The 22442-nt window shown below is 47.2% G+C and overlaps 2 protein-coding genes across 2 annotated transcripts in view; one reads left to right on the top strand and one right to left on the bottom strand.

Annotated features, from left to right (window-relative positions):
• LOC119181406 (peptidase hillarin) overlaps nucleotides 1-22442 on the bottom strand; it is a 121407-nt gene that overhangs the window by 58539 nt on the left and 40426 nt on the right. The window lies entirely within an intron of this gene.
• LOC142774651 (uncharacterized) lies at nucleotides 13969-19322 on the top strand. The gene is made up of 7 exons (XM_075875269.1): nucleotides 13969-14198; nucleotides 14328-14503; nucleotides 14961-15020; nucleotides 15092-15151; nucleotides 15218-15322; nucleotides 15378-15491; nucleotides 15787-19322. Exons 1-7 carry the CDS (start codon nucleotides 14083-14085, stop codon nucleotides 16629-16631), a joined length of 1476 nt encoding a protein of 491 aa, XP_075731384.1. The 5' UTR covers nucleotides 13969-14082; the 3' UTR covers nucleotides 16632-19322.

Genomic DNA, 22442 nt, shown 5'->3' with positions numbered 1-22442 from the left:
CATTTGCCGCCATTTTTTTTTTCATACGGACCACGATTAGCGTTCCGCGTTCCCGGCGTTTTATTTTCGGCTTTCCGCCGAAATTCCCCGAATGCCGTTTTATTTATCTGGTGCCAGAAGCATGTGCGTACGATTGTAAATGGTTATGCGAGAGGTTCCTGTTCGTTTCTCGAACGTTCTTCAGTTACGCTTGTTAAGAAATATTCTCTCTGTATTATTGTTTTGACCATAACTGAAAGTGTTTAATTACCATATCCATATGCACTACAGTGTCCTGTTCATCCGCTATGTAGAAGGCCTTTGCATGAGGTAACGAGGTTTCCTTAAAGGTTATAATTGCAGCTTGATTGATTGATTGATTTGTGGGGTTTAACGTCCCAAAACCACCATATGATTATGAGAGACGCCGTAGTGGAGGACTCCGGAAATTTTGACCACCTGGGGTTCTTTAACGTGCACCCAAATCTGAGCACACAGGCCTACGACATTTCCGCCTCCATCGGAAATGCAGCCGCCGCAGCCGGAATTTGAACCCGCGACCTGCGGGTCAGCAGCCGATATAATTGCAGCTTCTATTGGATGGTAGTCCTCCCCGAAGCACAGTAGTTCAATGACAAAACGACTGCCAGGGAAGCCATCACCAACACTAACCGGGCAATTATTTATATACGTTTTATCTCTAAGAATTCAATAAAATAAAATCAAGAAAACTGGAAAACAAGAACAAGTACGTTTTTAGAACATGCCGCCATACATTTAGAAGGGAGTGTTTGATTCTAATTATCGATCCAGAAAGCCGCCAATAGAAGTAACATCAATCAATCAATCAATCAATCAATAAATCAATCAATCAATCAATCAATGGACTTGTTTATATTCATGCACTGATGCATTCACCCGAAAATAAACCCATGAAGGTCCATCAATCCACCTGAATACGATTCACTCCTAACAACTGCAGTATCACCTCATCCACTCGCATCCCATCTAATCAAAGGTCAACTGATTTACTTTATCGTCGAATCCATGTTGGCAACAAATACGTCACCTCTGTGATCACACGCGACAAATTTAATGGTGTTGTGAGCTGAATGAATAGCTGAATAAACAGCTGTGAGGAAGCTCGCCAGCAGACACACATGAGCCTAATTAGCGCTTTATTCAAAATACGAACTGTGTATTTTTAATGTTTTAGGAAAACATAACTTCCTTTTAGACTCTTAGGGCGATTTGCGGATATTGACCGAATAAAAAAAGCCACATGGCATACTCTTACACCAATCAATCCGCTAAAATCAGTCAAACAATTTAAAACCCGACATTTGGTAAACCAATGTGTCCGTAAAGCATATTAACCCGTCATCCACAACTCGGTAATCTACGCTTTCTGTAGAGTGCACTTTCGTCGAATATCCGTAAGGGACGCAGTCTTTAAAGCCTGGCCATCCGTGAATGCTACCCATTCAAAAAAAGAAAAAAAAAGAAAAAGTCATTCCGGACTCGTCCGGAATGACTTTTGATGGCCGCGCCGCGCACACCTACGCGGCGCGGCCATCGAACCTGGGAACGCCTCGCGGTAAACCCATACTTTACTGAGCCGCTAGTGCTCTACTTACACTGATGCAAGCGCTCAGTGTATTATAAACATATCGATGAACGTACGCAGGCGCTCGCAGCCACCATTACACGCTACCGCTGCGTGTGCAGCAGTGAAGCCACCGTTCCATCACCGCGAGAGGCAGTATTGTGCCGACGGATTGCGAACGTGCATCAATACCTGAAACGCGCACGAACCAAAGCAATCAGCGAGCGACTCGAATCCAAGCCAAGCCCAGACGAGCACGACGCACGAAGCACGCACGCGGCGTATATCTGCGGCAAAAGCCAGTCCCCCCCCCCTTCCCCTTTTTTTTTCGGACGCCATAATCCACCTTTTCTTAGGGTGCAAATAGTAGCTCGCCAGTTTTTGTTTATGTGGCGGGCGACAACAAAGGGATTGATTGATTGATATGTAGGGTTTAACGTCCCAAAACCACCATATGATTATGAGAGACGCCGTAGTGGAGGGCTCCGGAAATTTCGACCACCTGGGGTTCTTTAACGTGCACCCAAATCTGAGTACACGGGCCTACAACATTTCCGCCTCCATCGGAAATGCAGCCGCTGCAGCCGGGATTCGAACCCGCGGCCAGCAAAGGGATCAGCGTACTTGGTGAGACTGTTAGAAATGCCCGAAAAAGAAAGCGTGGCATGGAAGAAGGGAAAAAAGAAAACGCCGGAAAGGAACGTCAAGTGATTCTGCAAGTCTCGACACGTCATCTTGGATCCACCGACGCCGTTACATTGAAATAGAAAAGGAGGTTCACTGCGCGGTAGCGGAGAGAAGTAGTCGGTGATGTTAAAGGCCCGACCAAACGTATGCGCAGCAGCGTGTCAGCGCGTGACTTGGACGCGCCAGAATGCCCTGTACTTATGGGAGGGACAGGCGCTGACAGTCTACAATGCGTGCGTGTGGTCAGGCCTTTAGGGCTGTTCCACGCGCTCCCCACACAGCCGCAACGCACGTGCCGGGACCCCTACCGCATGCAAGCGGGAAACAAATAAGCCAATTGGCGACGCTGCGCAGGGGGAAAGAGCGTCGCCAATTGGCTTGTACCCCGCTGGCATGCGGTAGGGGTACCGGCACGTGCGTTGCGGCTGTGCGGGAAGCGCGTGGAACAGCCCTTAAATGCCTGACCACACGCACGCGCGCTGCAGCTTTAGTCAGCGCGTGGCTTGTGGACTCTGTGCCGAACCTTCTTCTTATAGACAGCGGTGGAAGGAGGTACACTGTCGGATGCCTCGAAAAAAGAAGGCTATTTCAATTATCCGTTCACGATAAAACACCCCCTCCATCCCTCCATCCGGAGTATGAGGGGGTGGGTCCTAGGTTACCCCTTGGCTAGGGACGTGGAGAGAGAAAGGGTGGGCAGCTCCGTGTAGCCGCTGGACTTACGTCCCACGCGTTGGCGCGCTGCAACGCGTGCATGTGGTCAGACCTTCAGCCTCGGTCACATACTCTACATTGATTTCCACAGTGGACGCCTGATGCGCGTCAGTGCTAGTGCGGATACGCGAAACGGAACAAGGAAGGGTGCCGAGACTGCTGCGCAACAGGCGTCAGTACCTTCGAGATCCACGTTTAACTGAGCCCACTAACCATTTTCTAGTTCTCTGTAGGGCCGCCTCTCCCGGGCAGTAACGCGGTGCATTCCGGGTAATATTGGGCACCCACAGTGCTCACAGGAGACGCAACCAAAGTGAGCCGAGAAATGCTAGCGCTTTCCTCTCATTCGACCAGGGCACATCCTCCTTTAAAATATTTTATGGCTATAGGCCTCAGTATTGTGACGGGCTGCTCCCTTCTATAGTTTCGTTTTCCCTCCGTGGTGGTAGCTCGCCGTCCGCAATGTTGTGCCAAGAAATCAACGAAATAGATTAACACCAAAACTGAACTTTTACTCTGAGTTGCCCTAAACACTTAGAAAAATACGGCCGAGAGGGGGGGGGGGTTAAGAAAACCAGGAAGACCCGATATAGAAAGAAAAAAAGCAAGAAAGGAAAGCAAAGAAAACAAAAGAAAGGGGCCGACGACAATGACCCTTCTCTAGCGCGAAGGACGTGCCCGTTCTCGCGTTTTCCCGTTATGTCCGCCACCACACGCGACCTCCGCGAACTTAGCAACGCGTCGCCTCGCACCGACGAGAAGAAAAAAAAATAAAGGGGAAAGGCGTGTGGATGATACGGATGCAAGAGAAAGGATAGACGACTAAGCAAAAGTAAATTGATGCTACAAATATAATATACGCGCCCGCAAGCAAAAAAAGACAAGTACGCGCAAACCGGATTTCGCGTATGTACACCACCGAAAAGCACACGGGATGTCTAACACGCCGCGCGTTCTCGCAGGCACGCCTGTAGAACTCCGAACAACCACGGCGCAGCTGCAGTGAGTCGTGTCCTGTAAACGGGAAGTGCTGATAATGCCCACAACGAGCTGGCTTTACATGCGAGCCATCCACGAACAAGACGCCAGCAGCTTTCGCTGGGCTCTGTGCGTGCAACTTGAGACTATACATAAGTAGACGAGGGAACAGGCAAGACGGGCACGCAGCGACAGAACGGCTGCTACCGCTAGAGATCGAACTCACGTGCGAACGACAGGGAAGTAGTACTATACCGAAAAGCTCTGCTTCCAACTCGGTGGGCACAGTTCAGCGGTTCTTTCGTTCCTGCCACGCGCGCTATGCGAAGACGGATCTGTGAGCGCGTACAATGCGATCCGTGCGTAGCTATAATCGGCAACGAATCGAACACGCCGTGGTCCTAGTAGTGCGCGCGGGCGCGACCCGCAACTCTTATAGGCGTGGTCACACCGTGGGCGTGGTTTAGCTTCACTGCGTATGTTCTTGAATACGTTCAGCCATCCATTCAGACCTCACAGTTTCGTACCTGCGTCGTACTTGACTGCCACGGTGAAATGACGCAGAATCGATATCGAAGTGATCGTAATTTCGTTATATGAATATGACGCGGGAAGACATTGGCGTTATATTGGAGTTCATTCAAGCGAAACTGCGATGAAGGTCACAGCATTGCGAGGTTAGTAAAGAAAGTCAGGGGAGGGGGGTTGCTAAACATACCTCCGATTCTCTATAGTCTGCACGTGCGGAGGGGGATGTGATGAAGTAAAATAGATAAAGAGCAAGCGGGACACGACACCAAAGTTCACGTTGCAACCAGCCCAATCTCGTCTACGTACTTCTCGAAATGGGACGGCACCACTTTCACTTACACGAGGGAAATTGACAATGAGTCACACCGGACACGCCCATATTAGTGGATTCAGTCACATCGAAACTGCAGGGATGTAGATAATTGTATATATTGGCAGCGTTTTCGTTACTCTATTTGAGCCGTCGCAAACACCGTAGCTTGTGACAGATCATCATCATCATATTAAGCATATTTATTTCCACTGCAAGACGAAGGCCTCCTGCAGCCACCCCCCCCCCCCCCCCTTACTCTATACACTGCGAGTCCAATTCCGTTTTTGATCCTCGAGAACTGCCTAACAGCGGCGACTCGGCGAGAACCACTGTGCACGCATGGGGTCGTTAGTGGTACTCCCCTTAACTGTCTTTTCTTTTCATTATTTTTTATGAATGAGATTTCTTCCCTCCTTCACCTTCCCTCAAACTTCTCTTCCATTACGTTCGCACCACTTTTCTCTTCGTTGCGTGCCAATGATCATAATAATGCACAGTAAATTGACATCCGGCTGTTATTATTATTGTCCTAGACACCATCTATCTATCTATCTATCTATCTATCTATCTATCTATCTATCTATCTATATCTATCTATATCTATCTATCTATATCTATATCTATATCTATATCTATATCTATATATATATATATATATATATATATATATATATATATATATATATATATATCGATCCTTTTTTTTTATTCCTTTATTTCTCTCTCTGTATTTCTCCCTTTCTTCCTTTTTTCTTTCTACATGAACACTGCTCGCGGCGGGGACAAACTTGCGCAGTAACGCACAACTACACAGTCCGCGCATATACAGCGCAATCAGTAAAGCAACAAACAGAATCGACGAAGAAAACGCCGAACGACCGTTAGCCGGTTGGGCAAAACGACGCCCAGAAGCTATGATTGGAACGCGCCGCCGGGCTTTCGGGCGGCAACAATGCGGTGAAGGCCACCGCACACAAAACGGCGTCGCGTATTCGACTTTCGCATGAAAAAAAAAAAGAAGAAAAAAGTGGGTTAAGTGAATTCAAGAACAATAGAACGCTTTAGAATGGAGCGTATACACACACGCACGCGCTTTGAGTATGTATACAATACGTACAAGCAACGCTACCGTGCGTTATCACGCAGGTATACTCCAGGCCCAATGCACCACCCGGACTTGAATGCCAGTGGTGTACGGCGCACGCTCCTGTTTTTGACGGCGGGTACGCAACGGAAGGTGGCATAAGCGTCGGCATTCGGGCTTCGCGAGGACGAGTCCGTATAAGGCGCTACGACTGCACTGACCCAGATTGCGCATTCGTTCCAATCGCATTTGTTTGCGTATTTGTTACATAAGCGCACGCAGAGATGTGAGGGGTTCAAAGGTTCGAGTGGGGGGCCTGAGTTCGAAATGGCTTGTGTTAGTGAAGCTTTCGCATACGGCTGCATTCTGTGTAATTGTAGTATGCTTGACACCACGGGCAATTGTGCACGTGAACTCTTTGCGAGCTTTCTAGGCACCCACTACGTCTTGATTAAGAAAAAAAAAGGCGCAGTAGCGTGCATGCCTTTTGTAGTGGGTGGCCCGCTTTAAGCCATGAAGTCATTACATGTGACGCCCGACGGCAATGTACGCTTGTATCATGTATTACGGCGATGTTAGATGTTGCATTGTGAAGCATGTATACAGGAATCGTGCGTTTGTAAAGCATGCGTTACTTTCACTGTATTTCCGAGCAGAGGTGTGCTATACACCCTATAGCTACGCCACTGCCACTGTTGCACACCTACGTCGCTAAGCCTCTGCTGCCTGCGCCACCACTGACTCTCGAATGTAACGCCTTCCGTGAGCCGGCATTGAGACCCACTGAGCTTCAGTGTACATGCTAACGAGCTTTTTTCGAAACAGCACCTACGCACGTGACCCAACTGCCGCGCAGCAGACCGCGCAACGTCGTTAGATATGCGCTCGCATATACACGAAGGCGCTAATGACGCAACTATAATGTTGCGCCACATCGCCACAGGGGGCGTCGCAGTCATTGTCGTCGTCGCCACGACACCGTCGCCGGCCCGGGTTGCTAACGGCGCGGGCGGCGGCGGTCAGCGAAAACAATAGACGGTATAGGGGGGCATAGTCCTCTCACTTTGCATCATTATGCCCGTTAACCTGTTACCACCAGCAGCTCGCGAGAGGGCGCGCATTGCCAAACCGTCTTCGGTATGTGTGCGGGCTCCACCTAGCGCGGAGGTGTGGATGTGACGACACAGTCTTGCGCTGTGTGATGCGGGCGAGATATATGCGTGCGTGACTTTTTTTTTTTTCGAAAGGCAGGTTCGGATTTAAAATGGGGAGGGGGCTACACTTGTGAATTTCTGATCTGCCATCTCATGCCGTTACAATGATCACACTGGGTGGCTGGTCTTTTGAACGCGCTAGTTTTTTACTAGAGCAATTCATTGCTTAAAGAAGCTATGACACGGCCAGTCAACGATTTGCAGTTTTCAGCGAGAAATAGAAGTACAGAGTCTATTGCGTCTATGCATATATGAAAAATAGTGTACAAAAATATATCAGTCCAATATAACCCTCAAAAGCCATCGGCTATAAACCCCCCCCCCCCCCACCACTGGTGACCGGCATTTTGCCACGACGTGTGTGACGTCATGCGCTTGCACGGAGCGGGGCCATCGTCTTTTCCCAAAGTTTTGGCCACACAAGGCATTCAATTTCAATGACAAGCTGAAGTTAAAGCTTGAATTTCTTTCGCTTGAATGAAGACGCTCGCACGTCAAGCAGCTTGTTACGTCTCGGCTGGCTTGTGCATCAGTGTTGCCCTGCTCTCACTGGGCCGCTCACACGTTTATAAAAGTACGGATTTATAAACTAAGTGCTGGACCAAATGCCCTATATTGGCACCAGCTTGTCCGCCAAACGCAGAATATTAATCCACATAAACCGACGGTCTTGCGGTAATCACACCATATGACGTCACAGATCACTAAAACTCATGACATCACGACGTCCCAGAACCTGACGTCATGCAATGACGTCATCACTTCCAACGCTTCCAATGGCTCCGAAGAACGCTTCCAATGCATCACATGTTGATGGCAGTGCAAGATCCGAACTTTATTGATAATGGTTTGGGACAAAGGGTTATGAGCTCGATGGGTGGGGTTCCCAGTCCAGAGCTCCACTGGCTACCGCCGCCTGCCTGACGTGACCCAGGAGCGCAAGCTGTATACCTTCGTTGAGTAAGAGCTGGCGAGCTGTGCCTTCCACTGCTCGAAAGTATATGACCAGCGGAATCAATACAATCAGCTGGGAAGAAAAAGATTATTTTACGCCGTCGTATACCGTCTTAGGCAAATGGGTAAGAGACCATGCCACTTTTCCCCTGCACACACACACACACACACACACACACACACACACACACACACACACACACACACACACACACACACACACACACACACACACACACACACACACACACACACACACACACACTGCAGCTTCTGTAGCGTTCACACGCCGTGCAGGCAAACGTAACCGTCATCGATCGCTCCGAATCTACGCCCTGGTTCTATATAAACGTTACGGGGATCGGCGCTCCTGCACAGACTGCTCAGCGCACTCACACTTCTCGTCGCCAAACTCGATTATTAACGGTCGTCGCCGATTCCGCGCCACCATTGCGCGCCACGCAGGAAACCCCAAAGCGCCACTCGAGGGCCGGGGGCGACGTCTTTCGATTGCGCAATCCTGGCGCCGCCGCCGTCGATGTAGACCACATGTATATGCGCAGCGAGGCGGATCGCGTGGGGGGGGGGGGAGTCGTCCCCTCCGCGACGGCAGTCATTGTTCCCTTTTGCATCCCAATTATTTACGCGAGCTTTAAGCGCACGCCTCCGTTATACGAGCGGTGCACGCGCCAACTGGAAGCAGCGGAGGAAGGCGTGCTACAGTCAGGCCCGTTATGTGGTCCATACGTTTACGTGCAGTATAGTGTTTGAAGCAGCCCGAAGCATACCGAGTTGGAGGCTCGAGAGAAACACCGAGTAAAGTTGCAACTTGCGATACAGTAAATTACCTTTCTGCATTACCGAGTAGAAGGGAAGTGCGAATATTCGTAAATAAGTTGAATGCGAAATCGAAAACGTGTATGCTGAACGCTTACTACAGTTCGTAGGAGCTAAAGTGTGGAGTAACATACCACTTCAGATTAAAGATTCTAGGGATTTCTCGAGCGTGCGCTCGAAAATATTCGCAACATGTAGAACAACTCCATTGACCATGTACATAACCTTACACATAGTTTGATGTTTCGTCTGTACTGGCTTATTTGATTATTCATGAACAAAGTGAAACAATGTGTTCTGTATACATTTCTGTGCGTTCTATCAAGCATTTAGGTCACCTTAAATACCAATGAAATCTCTCGTGTATTTTTGTTCCTGTTTTAAAAAAAATGTTTTTTTTTGATGTTCTGATTGTTTTATACAAACTGTATTCTGCTTGTATACTTTTTTCCCGTTAGACCCCCTACTAGCCTATGGCTATGGATCTAATCAGTGTTGTGCATTTCATGAAATGTAATCAAAACAACCTCAATAATATCCCTGAAATCTTTGAATAAGTCTTGTTCCGTTTAGTCTTCGAATCCGAATAGACGCTATTCATAGATACGAATTCACTTCAAAATGTTTATTAAGATTTCAACGCACGAACTACACGCCGAACTAAGCCCGCAAGTATACACACCAACTTTATTTTATGTGGAATATTGTAAAGCATGAACTCTAACGTATGGTGCGCAGACTACGTCATTCGAAGTGTCATCAGATTTTGCCACTTTCAAATTTGTTCCACATACTCTATTTCGGCTTTTATTTGTGATATAATGAATACATCCTAATATGAACTATAGAAACGGTTGTTACCGAGATGTATAGAGAGCACTTATTTCAGGGGATCTGCCCCCCCCCCCCCTCCATATATGTTAGTGCGTTTGTCACATACGCGTACAATAAGAAAAAAAAATTCGGGAGGGCAGAGGGTGATAGCTGACATCGCCGGTTATCGAATGCGCGACTTTTTTGCACACTGAAGCAGCTTAAGGGTAAACCCAAACCTGACACGCGCTTCGGTCGCATGCAGTATTTATTATACAGGACCGGAAGAGGCCAAAGGCCCAAATGTCGAACGCGTCCTTTCTTGTCTCACTCGTTACGGAACCCTAAAAAAGAAAGCCAAAGCGCTCACACGGCACTGAACACAACTGTCAGTCTGCTCGTTGTGTTACAGGCAAAGAACAGGCAAGCACTACGCTGCAGCAGAAACGCGCCTCCTCGTTAGACGACCTCTGTACACATCGTGAATGTGAACACAACGATGCGGGCGTTTAGAGTTGTGCGCAGTTGTACATGTATGTACAGAGCCCGTAGTTTACATCGTGAGAAGCGAAGAGAGAGAGAGCAAAACCGCTTACTTTGGAGTAAATTCAGGGTATGGGAGATGTGTACTAGATACTCGAGAAAAGTCGCAGGAATAACCATGACTATATAGGCTATCTAAACACGAATACCAAGACATGGAACACATCCTATGAAAACGCACGCAACATCATTGACGGCAAAAGTCTAGAGTTAAGGGCGTTGGCGCGACGCCCGAGCTATAGCTCACACATACAAGACCAAGTTTGGGTCATTCACCCAGGACCGGGAAACTGAAAAGGCTAAACCTAAAACTTGGCAGTAGCGCAGGCCAAGCACGCGGACAAAAGAAATGCATATACTCGATTCGACACAGCGCTAAATTTCAAGAACTGGTTCATTACTGAATGATCCCGCTAATACAGTACACACTCACGAGGTCATACGTGACGTGTGCTATACCTACAGCTACAAAAATCCTGTCGTCCTAGGCCAGGCAGCCAATCTTCAGGCTCCTGTCCTGTCCGCATCAGGTAACTTGGATCTTTTCCTTTTTTTTTTCAACGACTCCTTTCGAATGCTTCGAGCGCACCTATAGAGTGCTATTAACAGCCTAAACGTAAGGAGCAAGGGTTAGTGCGGAAACGATGCGAAAAGAAAAAGACTGAACAGGAAAGTTGTCAGAACAACTATAGTCCAACAATTTACTGTCCAATTCAGTATCCCACGTAATACCGTATTATGTACACATATCGCGCGAACCGCCTTCGATTGACCGTTCGAAAGAGATCAATAAACAAGATGCGAAAACCAGCGAAGTCGACCGGAATACAGTTATACAGTATCGATACACAATGCCTGTGGAAGGGGTATAAGTGCAGGCTTGAAAGAAACGTGGATGTGAGCTTACGGTCCACTATCGCGCCTCGTTATAGGTCAACTGGGCCAAAACGGTCGTGGCAAGCTTTTGGCCACCACCCTTCGAACCACCGTCAAATTAAGTCTAACGACCTTGCTATGCCATCAATAAAGTTGTTTCTCTCTATATATAAGGCACATGCGAGGGGAAACGCGTTGCACGCAATTACACACAGGCGATACTGAGCACGTGGGGGAGGAGGTGGCCGCCTTCCAATGGCGCACATTGAGTGGGTGCTCTGCGGAGGAAGCTTATATACGACGCACGGGTTTACCTGTACGGAAGCGCGCCACCTACGCTTGTCTTCCGGTCTTGCGATCTTCCCGCGAGGCGCGTGCCTCGCGTTATTCAACGCACGCTGTACCCATCCTAAAGAATGTTCTTCGAGGCCTGTAGGTGGACACGTATACGAGAGGAATATCCGTCGCTGCCACCTGTTATGCATATACAGTTCAACGGGTATAGGACACGTGCTTTTGAAGACGATAGGTTTTCTTGCGATGCTTGAGACGGGGTAGTTTATGGCAAACTACTAACAGCACTTCAGGTCAGTACAACTGTCTGTTGTAACGAAGTCACTTCAGTGGCACGTACAAACCAGAGAACGTATAGACGCGATGTAACACACAGTACTGCAACACTCTCACAGATCGCGAATCACTCAAGGAAACAAAGAGAGAAGGAAACACAAAAAGCACTAAGTTCTAACAGAATCACATATGTGCGACGAGAATATAGATTTTTCGAACACGGATATTTCGGTTTCGTCACACGAAACGATGATTCAGCCATCAAGCCAAAGTTGAACACTTGCAGAATGTCCAGCCATCTCGAACTGGTGACTTCGTCCATATATATACACTTGTGAACATTGTCGGTTACAAAGTAAAAATTACACACATCAGAAGCGCAACGCCAATGCGTACGTATGAGGTGGCGTGTTCCTTTACTAGGACATACATACGTAATTCTAAAGACGCTAGTGTTTCTTGGGATGCGCTGAAAATGCGACGATACGCACGAAAGAAGGCCGGAAAAAGACTGTCGCCTTTCGACGACATTTCAGATAGGCACACACATACGCTGTCAATTTTTAGGGGCGAAGCTCCTTAAGCCGAGTGTCTGTACACGCATGTCTCTCTTGGTATACGTGACCACATCGTTCTGTGACTCACTCAGCAGGTGCGGACGGACGGACGGACGGACGGGTTGCCAATAATACCCTCCGAAGCCTCGCCCCCACTCATCATCATTCACTCCGTGAATATGATGTGTGTTTAGAAAACGTGGTTTACGTTTTCGAGTACTTAGTACTCGAGTATGAAAGAGCCTAAAGCCGTCCCGTTTCCAGAGCCTGAAGAAGCAGTAAGGTTTTATAAAATATGTTTAACGATTTCGAGTACTTTGTACTCAACTATGGGAGAGCACTGAGCCGTCCCGCTCAGGAATTCATTTTGAAAAAAAAATGTTTAACGATTTTGAGTAGTTCGTACTCAACTATAGGAGAGCACTGAGCCGTCCCGCTTACAATATTGTGTGTTTAGAAAAAGTTGTTAACGATTTAGAGTACGAGGTACTCTACTATGGGAGAGCTGAAAGCCGTCCCTTGGGCTTCGAGCATAGAGAAAGAAGAAGACAAGAGCGGACACTCCGCAAAACCTGGCCTCAGGAAGTGCGTCACGACTACGTAACGAACTAGTGCTCCCACCAAACTTCAGAGGGCGCAAGCGCAAAAAAAAACACAGTTATAATCAATGCAACAGAATTGTTTTCACAAATTAATATTTACACGCCCAAATTTGGTATGTTCTTTATACATAAAAACGATTTATTCAACACACCTTACGCGATTATTTTTCTTCAGCCGTACTGTCATAAACACCATCTACCCAGCGACAAGCCCATGCATGATTGACGGCGAGAAGCATTCGTCGCTTTCGTTAACGTCGGCTGCGTCGGCGTTTTCGTGCGTGAGATAACAGGTGAGGCACGTTTTCAAGCGAAGCTTGTTGAATGACATGTTGTTGGTCTTGTTGGGTCATTTTTTCAGAAAACGGTTACGCCTGCGCGAAAAAGACACCATGCAACAAACATAGAAAGATGCACACACACACGTTGCGCTTCGTGTGTGCGAGTTTGTTTCTTACGCGGCGTCTCATTCACGCAGTTGTAACCTTTTTCTGAAGCTTGTTAAGGACTGGGAGGTTCGCTAAAAAGAAAGTTTGTGGCTCTATGCGGCGGTTAGACGGGAACATTGTGCAACGTATGCAGTATAGCAAAGGCGGCACGGCGTCAAGCCGAGGCGACGCGTGCTGCGTCTGCCACGGACGCGAGCGTGTGTGCGCTGAGCATAGCTGGGCAGCTAGGTCATAGGCTCGGGGGCTCGGTGCAAAATATTGAGAATAGTTCGCTGGGCCTCGCATGCTTCACGACGCGTTTCCCGAAGGCTCGGAACACGAATAATTCTTGGTGTGCCGGAGGCAAATCTGGACTAGCCAAGTGGCCATCATCTTCGTTTCTTCGCTAGCCTTGTGCCACTAGTGCAAGCTGCCCACAAATTTTTCTTACGTTTCCAATATGATTTTACCGCACAAATTTCAACTACGATTTTTCTTCCCAATGTACTGCTGATACTGCGTACGCACGAAGGTGTTCTAAAGTTTCCAGGCCGCGATACCATTGCATTACAAGGGATAGCGGCCTGGAAACTTCTGATCTTTGCTCGTGGTCTTGACGTATATCTTTGTAAGTCAGAGTTTTATGGGTCAGAGATGTATCACTGGTTTTGTATCGTGCATCGATTAGCTAATCATTCAAAGGGGTTTGCTGGTACACTTATGACGTGCACATATCTTTTTCGTAATTTGACAGCGAAGCATCCACTTACTAACATTTTCAGACCGCGCTGACGCAATGCCGTCCGGCGGTCCAAGCTACGGCAGCTACTGCTGTGTATCGTGGTGCTTCAACAATGGCAGAACCCACAAGAAGCCTGGGACGAGTTTCTTCCGCGTACCACGGGACGGCAGGTGTGTTAAAGCTTTTGTATGGTTTGCATGTCTGTAGGCTTACTGTTCGTACTTGCTAAGTGAGGGTAACAATAAAAAATCACTATTCAAGCACTTCCCCTTTCAGCTGATAGTTCATTGCCAATGCAGGATGAAAGCATGGATGCAGTATGCTGGACGCGATGATCTCCTGAGTAAGCCGGCCAGCCTATTGTACGCAACGTACAGGGTTTGTAGCGACCATTTTACTGCTCAAAGTTTCATGGACCCTGGGCACACAAGGCTTACAAGAATGGCTGTTCCCAGTGTGCAACCAGCTGCACCATGTAAGTGATTGACTGAAACTCAAATATGTGCAATAGCAGCCACTTGTATTGAATCAGTGGCGACAGTTAACCGTGAAGATCTTTGTAGCCGATGGAGAAACCTCACTACAGAAGTAACACTTGGAAAGTCTTAAATTCTGTGAATTGTGGGCTATTACCTTCCTAACAGCAGCTTTACATTTCTGTCATGTTTTGATGCTCTGGACCTGCGCAACTTGTTTTGAAAGACTTTAAAGGGCTATTTCACGTTATCTTCAAGCCTGAGTGCACATGTACGTATACCTTTCATCAGTGAAAGCTGCCACTGTTGATAATTCCAAAAATCACAAATTACTTGTTTCCTAGTTGGTGCCGTCTCTTTTCTTCCACGTTCGACCAATTTATGCGTTTGAAAGAGCTGTTTAAGTTTCCCCATGCTACAAGCTTTGTAACTTGTACCAACTGCTCATATATGCAGGTTCTCTGAGCGTCGCTTCAAGTAGTGACTGTGACATGGCTGCAGAAGCTGCACTGCAAGGTGCAGATGAGCTTCAGTTTGTGTTATTTTAAGCCTCTTACTGACACATTGTCGTAATTTCATTTCTTCAGGACCTGCGGTAGAGGCTTCAAAAAGCGGCTCCCACACATTGAGGTGCCCCGATGAACAGGGTGCGTTCAGTGTCGCGATTTCTTTTTTTTTTTAACCCAAATTGACTGTTGACCAAACCTCTGCAGGTGGCAGCTCCCTTGTAGCTGGTGAAAGAATTTTTGCTGATTTCGTCTTGCCGGAGAAAACCTTAACCAGTCGTTCAGCTGTCACAAAAGGAACCTGTGTGGCCGGTAAGTTGTATGTTCACTTCAACACCAGAGTGGATTGATATAGAGACTTCCGCAGGCCGCTCGCAAGATTGTTCCGACAGCACTGTCCGAGGCACTGAACAAGCTTCACAAGACCCTCCAGAAGACGTCTCCGCCAACAGCTCCACGCCTGAGTGCCTTAGAGATAATGGTGACTATGCTTTTATTGCAGCAGTTTTTAATGTGCTATTTTATGTTTAGGACATTCTGAGGAAACTATCCTCAAAAGGACAATACGTGTGCACTTACAAAATGTAGGGGTGGGCTCTCAGTGATTTTCATTTTTTTGTGCATTGTCAACATTATGAATGGTTTGTTTTTATGTAGTGGAATCGAAAACTTTGTATCACAGAAAGTTGTGCACCTTGGGTCTGAAAGAGCGAGGAAAGTGCTCGTATGGGATTAGTTGTTCTTCGCTTTTACATCAATTTTTTTGTTTATTGCAGTGCGTTCCTGTGTGCCAGCGACAATGTCTCCATCAATGAAGTACAAGCAAACCATTAAACATCTGCAAGCCAAAGTAGCAGCACAGCGGAAAACTATCAAAAGACTGCAGAGACAGCCTCACCAAGCACCGTCATCGACTTCGAAGGCCCTTGAAGTTATCCGACCGCACGTCACCGAGGAGGTTTTTAAACTTCTTTCTGTACATGTTCGCTTGAGGCCCAAACGCAAGGGCAAGCGGTTTCCCGTGTGGTTCAAGAAATTCGCTCTTCACTTAAACTTCCGAGGTCCGCGAGCATACCGATTTCTGGCTCCATATTTTTCTTTGCCCTCCCGGCGTTCATTAAGGAGGTGGCTAGCTAATGTAAAGATGACTCCAGGCATAATTCCAGGAATCCTTACTTCCATTGCAACAAATACTCATGCTTGGATTGAACGGGACCGAGTGTGCGCTTTAGTTTTCGACGAAATAGCACTCAAAAAGAATTTGTACTATGATGCTTCAAGAGACGTTGTCCAGGGTTTTACAGATGATGGCACTCATCGCACTTCAACCATCGCTGATCGAGCACTGGTTTTTCTGCTTGTTGGTGTTTCGAGAAAGTGGGTTCAACCGGTTGCTTTTACTATAGGGCACACATCAACACCATCATCTGTTATGCATAACTTGCTGGTGTCACTCATTTTGGAGCTTAGGAGCATTAATATTGCAGTGAAAGCAGTCATTTGTGACCAGGGCAGTTCAAATGTAAGTCTCACTAACCAACTAAGAGTGACTGTAGCAAAGCCTTTTTTTTTGAAGTTAATGGTGAGCGGGTATATTACATTTTTGATGTTCCGCATTTAATTAAAACAACGCGCAATAATGTCCAAGCACACAAGCTATACATTGGGGATGACATCGTTAACTGGTCGCACATTGTAAGCCTTTACCAATCCTCACATGAGTTGCGGTTGCGATTGGCTCCAAAGTTGACTGAACGGCACGTTCATCAGAAACCTTTTTCTAATATGAAGGTCAGCAGAGCAACTCAGGTCCTCAGTGCATCAGTTTCGATTGCTATCACGGCAATGGTGTATGCGAAGGTGCTGCCTGCCTCGGCCATCACTACAGCTCAATTTTGTGATCGTATGGACAGGATTTTCGATGCCTTGAACAGCTCGAGTAAAAAAAGAACTTCGCAAAAGCTGCGGCATGCAATCATGAAAAATGATTCAGAGCTGATTGACTTCCTCCGAGGCCAGCTTCCCTGGATTCCATCATGGCAGTTTGTTGGCAGACGTCAACCACAAACCATCGTAGGTTGGCAAATTACAATTCAGGCAATTTGTCAACTATGGGACGACCTCTCCAAAAATTACAATTTTGAATACCTGTTAACACGCAGGCTTCAACAGGATCCTCTGGAGAAAATATTTGGCCACATTAGGCAAAAACAGGGTTGCAACACCAACCCCAATGTAGCACAATTTATTTGTGGCCTGAAGCACATCTGCATAAGAAAACTCTTCAAGCTGTCAGAATACGGAAATGTCGAGGATGATGAATGTGACCTCCTCCAAGAGCAGCTGTCGCCATTCTCCCTCACCAGTGCGTCTCTTGTGGATAATGAGGAGTGTGCACAGCCACAGCCTGACGACTTTCCCGCTCTAGACGATCTCTCTGAACTTGCGACAAACATTCACTCCCATATTATCGATGACTCCGCTGCATATTATGTAGCTGGTTTTCTCATCAAACACTTCCTTCGGAATGCATGTGACGGTTGCAGTTGCCCACAGTTACTGAAAGACGACAGTGAGACGCTTAAGGGCACCCACCAGTATTTCACAATGCTCAAAGCATACCACGTCCCTAGCAAACTTTTTGGGAATCTCACTGTGCCATCAGAAGCAGCTTTTGCATACGTACAACAACTTGAATCTCACTTTCTTGCCATAATTGAGGCCACTGCACATCACCTGAAAGTGTGCGATGTTTTGTATCACCATCTGTCAAGTGTTGGCGATTTTCATTTCTGCTCTGCTGGGTGTCGCGCTAAGTTTCTGAAAATGTTTTGCCGGGTTCGTTTATGTTGGCATGTGCGTTTTGTGAACCGAAACTTGGACAGGGTTAGGTTCCAGTCTTCAATCTCGGGCATACAGCTTGACAAGTTCAAAGGTTAGCAATTAGCGGCGGGTTTACACTAAAGTATTCGAGTTGAGCCGAATCCTGCAATAGCTTTGTTATGTTATTACTTCGTTACAGCAGACTTCATTATGGTCTTATATGCTTATATTCAGTTCAACTGGACTAACCACTCCTTCGTTGCATTCATTGTTTTGGTTACCCGCTATGAGGAGTACGAACAGTGTGTATTCGCTCGAAGTGATTTGCATAACCTTAAAAAGAATGTTGGGTATCCTGTCTGTATTTTTGTAGCAAATACGGGCGAACTGTACACTTTACTGTGGGTCGCTGGGTCACTGTGTATGCTTTATCTCTCCAGCTCAAGTAATATATCGATAACAAAACCGCTTGTTGAAATGTCTTCGAGCGGAACACAGTATGAAGTGGGAACGGTTCATGTTATCACGCTTTTCGTATTTTAGCTTCTCATCAACCTCCTCATCTTGCCCATCAAAATTTTCAAAAGAATACCCAAACTTGTAGCGTTTGATGGGGCTGCGGACGTTGCCATTTTATTTTTATATAGCTTGTGAGTGATAACGTACGATGTAGAGCCTTTGTGAAAAATAATGAGCCAAAGTGGTTTCCTTCTGCTATTTATTAGCCCTGTAATACCGCTCTCGTAGCACCAATTAAAGTCCACAATTCTGGATAAAGTGATGACTACAATCTATTTTAGCTCGCAAGAGTCACAGCAACACCCAGACGCAAATCACTTGGGATCTTTAGTTTTTGATGAAGGCGACGCATAACAAAAGCCACAAGACCTGCCAGTGTTGTAGCATAAAGTTTGTCTTTCACGTAGTGAGCAAGCTGCAAAGCCCTACCTTTCTGAGGACAAGCAGGCATCAAGTCTGCTTTTTTTCATTTTGGACTAGCTGTTCTTAAGCACAGCCAGCACACTGCACCTTTGCCTTTCTGCTATATTGTGTCGTGTGGTTTCTGTGCGCTCTTTTTTTCTATGCATTATTTCGGTTAAGCCCAGGCGTGATTCGCGACTTCATTGCTGTGTATATGTCACTTCTTCCTTCATCAGCATTGTGCGCTGTGTTTTTGCCATAGATCCTTACTTACCCACTGGCCCGGTGTGTCATACTTCACCAGCTTCTCGGCTTCTGCCAACTCTAGCGATGTGTGCGTTGTCTGTGTTCTCTATGTATTTGTTACAATATTTGTTACAATTTATTTGTAAGGCGAGATGCATTTGTTGTCTACCTTTGTCATATTGTGCTTTTTATATTCTCATACTCTACCTTGCCTTTGAATAAAACATTGCGGATGCTCTGTTTCTTTGACTGATATATACATTGATCACTTGTTCCAAAAGAAAAACACAAGCGCGATGAATAAAACCGTAGTGAATTATCATTACCTGCATCTCTTTTTATTATAACTTAATAGAAATAAAAATTACGTCACGACCGATTCGCACGAACCACTGAACAAAACAAAACAGGGAATCGCTAAATCAAAACGACCTACAAAAACTATCCATTTGGGCGATGAATAGTGGTCTGAAATAATGAACTTTCGTCATAGCCAAACGTCGGTTATGCAAAGTAATTCAATATTTGCGCCAGTGAAACCGAAACCGGAAGCGCACGCCACTTGCTCTCATCAACCACTAGGTGTGCAAGAGTCGATTGGGCCGCTGGGGTCTATGGGAGTGTCCACTCTTCACCTTTTTTTATTTCTCTATGCTTCGAGTGCCCAGATTGCGACGTCGCAAGAACGTTTTAATGAACCACATATTGTAACTGCGGCGTATGCAGGCCAGCCTAACGAAAGGCGGCCCCCAAAAGTGCGCCGGTGGCATGGACATTGGTATGTCCCGTCTTCTGATAACCGATGCTTTCTCGATGGTAAACTGGTCGGTAATCAGCCGTTCATGACACGGGAATATGATCTTTTATCGAGATCGTTTGTGATTTTGCGCTGCCACACTTCGTAGTAGCCTTGACATAAGCGCATTACCATCGTTGCTTCTAAGATCCGAAGTGTAGCGCTGCTAAGACCGTGGGTGAGGGTCCAATACTCGGCATGGCAGCATCGCGCAATGTGAAAAGAAATAATGATACGCGAGTATTAACGTCCCAAAACCACGATATGATTGAGAGACACTGTGGTGGAGGGCTCCGGGAATTTCGACCACCTGGGGTTCTTTAACGTGCGCCCAAATCTGAGCACACGGGCCTACGACATTTCCGCCTCCGTCGGAAATGCAGCCGCCGCTGCAGGGATTCGACACCGCGACCGACGGGTCAGCAGCCGAGTACCTTGGCCACTAGACCACTGCGGCGGGGCCATTGTTGCACGTTATCTTAGCGTAAACGAAGCCGAAGCCTGTGTACTACATTCTCAACCCAAATCGGGCGATTTTTTTAGGTCAATGGATCTCAGTGAAATTCGCTGGGTACGTTCCTTTGCCCATTACCGTCATTTTGCTAAATTGCAGGCTTGAGAGATGCTTTCATTGTTTGCAAATTAATTTTAAAGATAGCCTTGGAACGGCTCGCCTGGCTTGCTAGACTTATTGGCAACACTGTCTGTGTCGACAGGTTTGGCATGTCAACGGAAGTGACGCAGCCGGTGGCATCGCTAACTTTGGCCGCGGCAGCGTTTACTGTGCTGACCACAAGGCGGCGGCGTTCAGTGGTGTTCTTCCTTCCTTCGTGGAGGAGGAGAAAACCATTTATCCTAAGATGGAAAGATGCGGTGGTGGAGTGTCAGAGGAGCATACCCAGCGTAGGTCTCCGCTACCCTCTTGGCCCAATCCAAGACCTGGTCCTGGACCTCGGGCGCCGAGCTGCACATAGCAGCCTCCCACTGCTCTTTACTATTAATGTGTAGAGAATTGGGTGGTGGGTTTCGAGTACACCCCCAAATGATATGGTCTAGGTTAGCTCTTTGTTGACAGAAAATGCACAAAGGGGAGGGGTATATCGCAGGGTGTATAAGATGGCTGTTTGGCCGGCGTTTCGCTGGTTTGACGCGCGATTTTCTGTTCCCTGTGGATGAGTGTGCGATGGGTAGCAGTTGGTGTTGCTTTGTGGGCTGCCCAAATCACTGACACAAGACGCAAATTGTTTGGTATGACTGCTTTCCACGTAACAGTGCCCTTCGAGAGAAGTGGATCAGTGCAATCGTCACTGTCGTACAGCTCTGATACACTTGTCAGTCTCGGACATGTTAGTTGACGCTCGGCGCGTTCACCTCTGCTCCTGGTGCCGACGACAGCCCCACCCCGCCAAGAACTGCCAGCGCAGTGGACTGACAATCTCAGAAATGGGCGATCCAGCGGCTCGAAGGCGGCCCTGGCCAGGCAGAGGAGAACGGGAACTCGTGACCCACAAGCGCGGGAACCCAAGTATCCTCTGTCGGGTCAGGGTTCAACCCTCGAGTTCTTGGCCCAGTGTTACCAGGACTGCATAGACTAGAACATTAAAATGTCAGACCGCGCCCTGTGAGGCCGGCGTATACCCCACGCAGGATCCTGTGAATAAATTCTTTTCTCTTTCTCTCTCTCTCTCCGAGCTAAACTCCGAGTGTCTGCTCGGCCCGGCATTCACAGTTTTCATACGCCACTCCAGCAGGACCAGCATGCCTCATACCATATCCGGTTTTACGTTCCTATCAAACGTTACGCCATATGTATACACTGTGCGCTCGGTTAAGTTTCGGTTTCGGTATTGCGCCTTTTTTGGTCATTAAAGATTATTTTCAAATTTGCTGAGTATTTCAGCTATCGGGCGCGTGACAAGAGTGTATCAGGAACACAGAACCACCATTATTCTGACGTGGTCAAGAAATCACCGGAGTTGGCCTTTAAGCAGAAGTCGTCACACATCAACACGAAGAAAGCAAATTAAGTTTCCTCTGCCTCTTATCGCCACATACATCGGAACGAGACCTGGTACGCTCATTCGGATATCCACAGGCGTGCACACTTTAAAGTTCCTCTCAAGGTTGTCGGCAATCAACCACGCCCTAGTCGCACCGTAACTATATATCCTAACCCCGACTGACAAAGAAAAGGCGGCCGAGTAAGATGTCCCATTGTTTTAAACTCGTAATCTTCGCTACGCGATATGGGCCGTGCCCACGTACACTACCATCAATGAAACAGTAGTCCTTATCTATTTTCACGATATAATTTTCTTATCTGCAGACTTCAGTTCACCGTACATCTATACGAATGATTAAACCACGCGCGCGCTATACCCGGTATACAGCGTGGACCGATTTCGATCACACAGGACAAGCTCCGACTTCAGCACCAGACATTCTAGCGCCACTTAAGGCCACGCGTCATTACGAACATGAAGTGTCTTTTAGGCGTCGTATAAATTAACATTTTTCGTGTTGCCACAAAAAGTAACATCGAGGCGAAAGCAAGTTAAATCTAATTAAAAACTGTATTTCGAGTCGGCGTTCACTCTAAATGCTCCTGATAACTTATGTTTCGAATCAACCATCACACTTGACACC

This window comes from Rhipicephalus microplus, chromosome 10, assembly GCF_043290135.1.
Source record: "Rhipicephalus microplus isolate Deutch F79 chromosome 10, USDA_Rmic, whole genome shotgun sequence".
NCBI lineage: Eukaryota > Metazoa > Arthropoda > Arachnida > Ixodida > Ixodidae > Rhipicephalus > Rhipicephalus microplus.
The sequence above is the reverse complement of the archived record's forward strand: the minus strand, read 5'-3'. Positions and strand labels throughout refer to the sequence as shown.

Coding starts and splice junctions, on each gene's coding strand:
- LOC142774651 (XM_075875269.1), top strand. CDS start 14,083: ATGCCGTCCGGCGGTCCAAGCTACGGCAGCTACTGCTGTGTATCGTGG. Junction 15,152..15,217: donor GAGGTGCCCCGATGAACAGG/GTGCGTTCAGTG, acceptor AAACCTCTGCAG/GTGGCAGCTCCCTTGTAGCT. Junction 15,492..15,786: donor TGAGTGCCTTAGAGATAATG/GTGACTATGCTT, acceptor TGTTTATTGCAG/TGCGTTCCTGTGTGCCAGCG.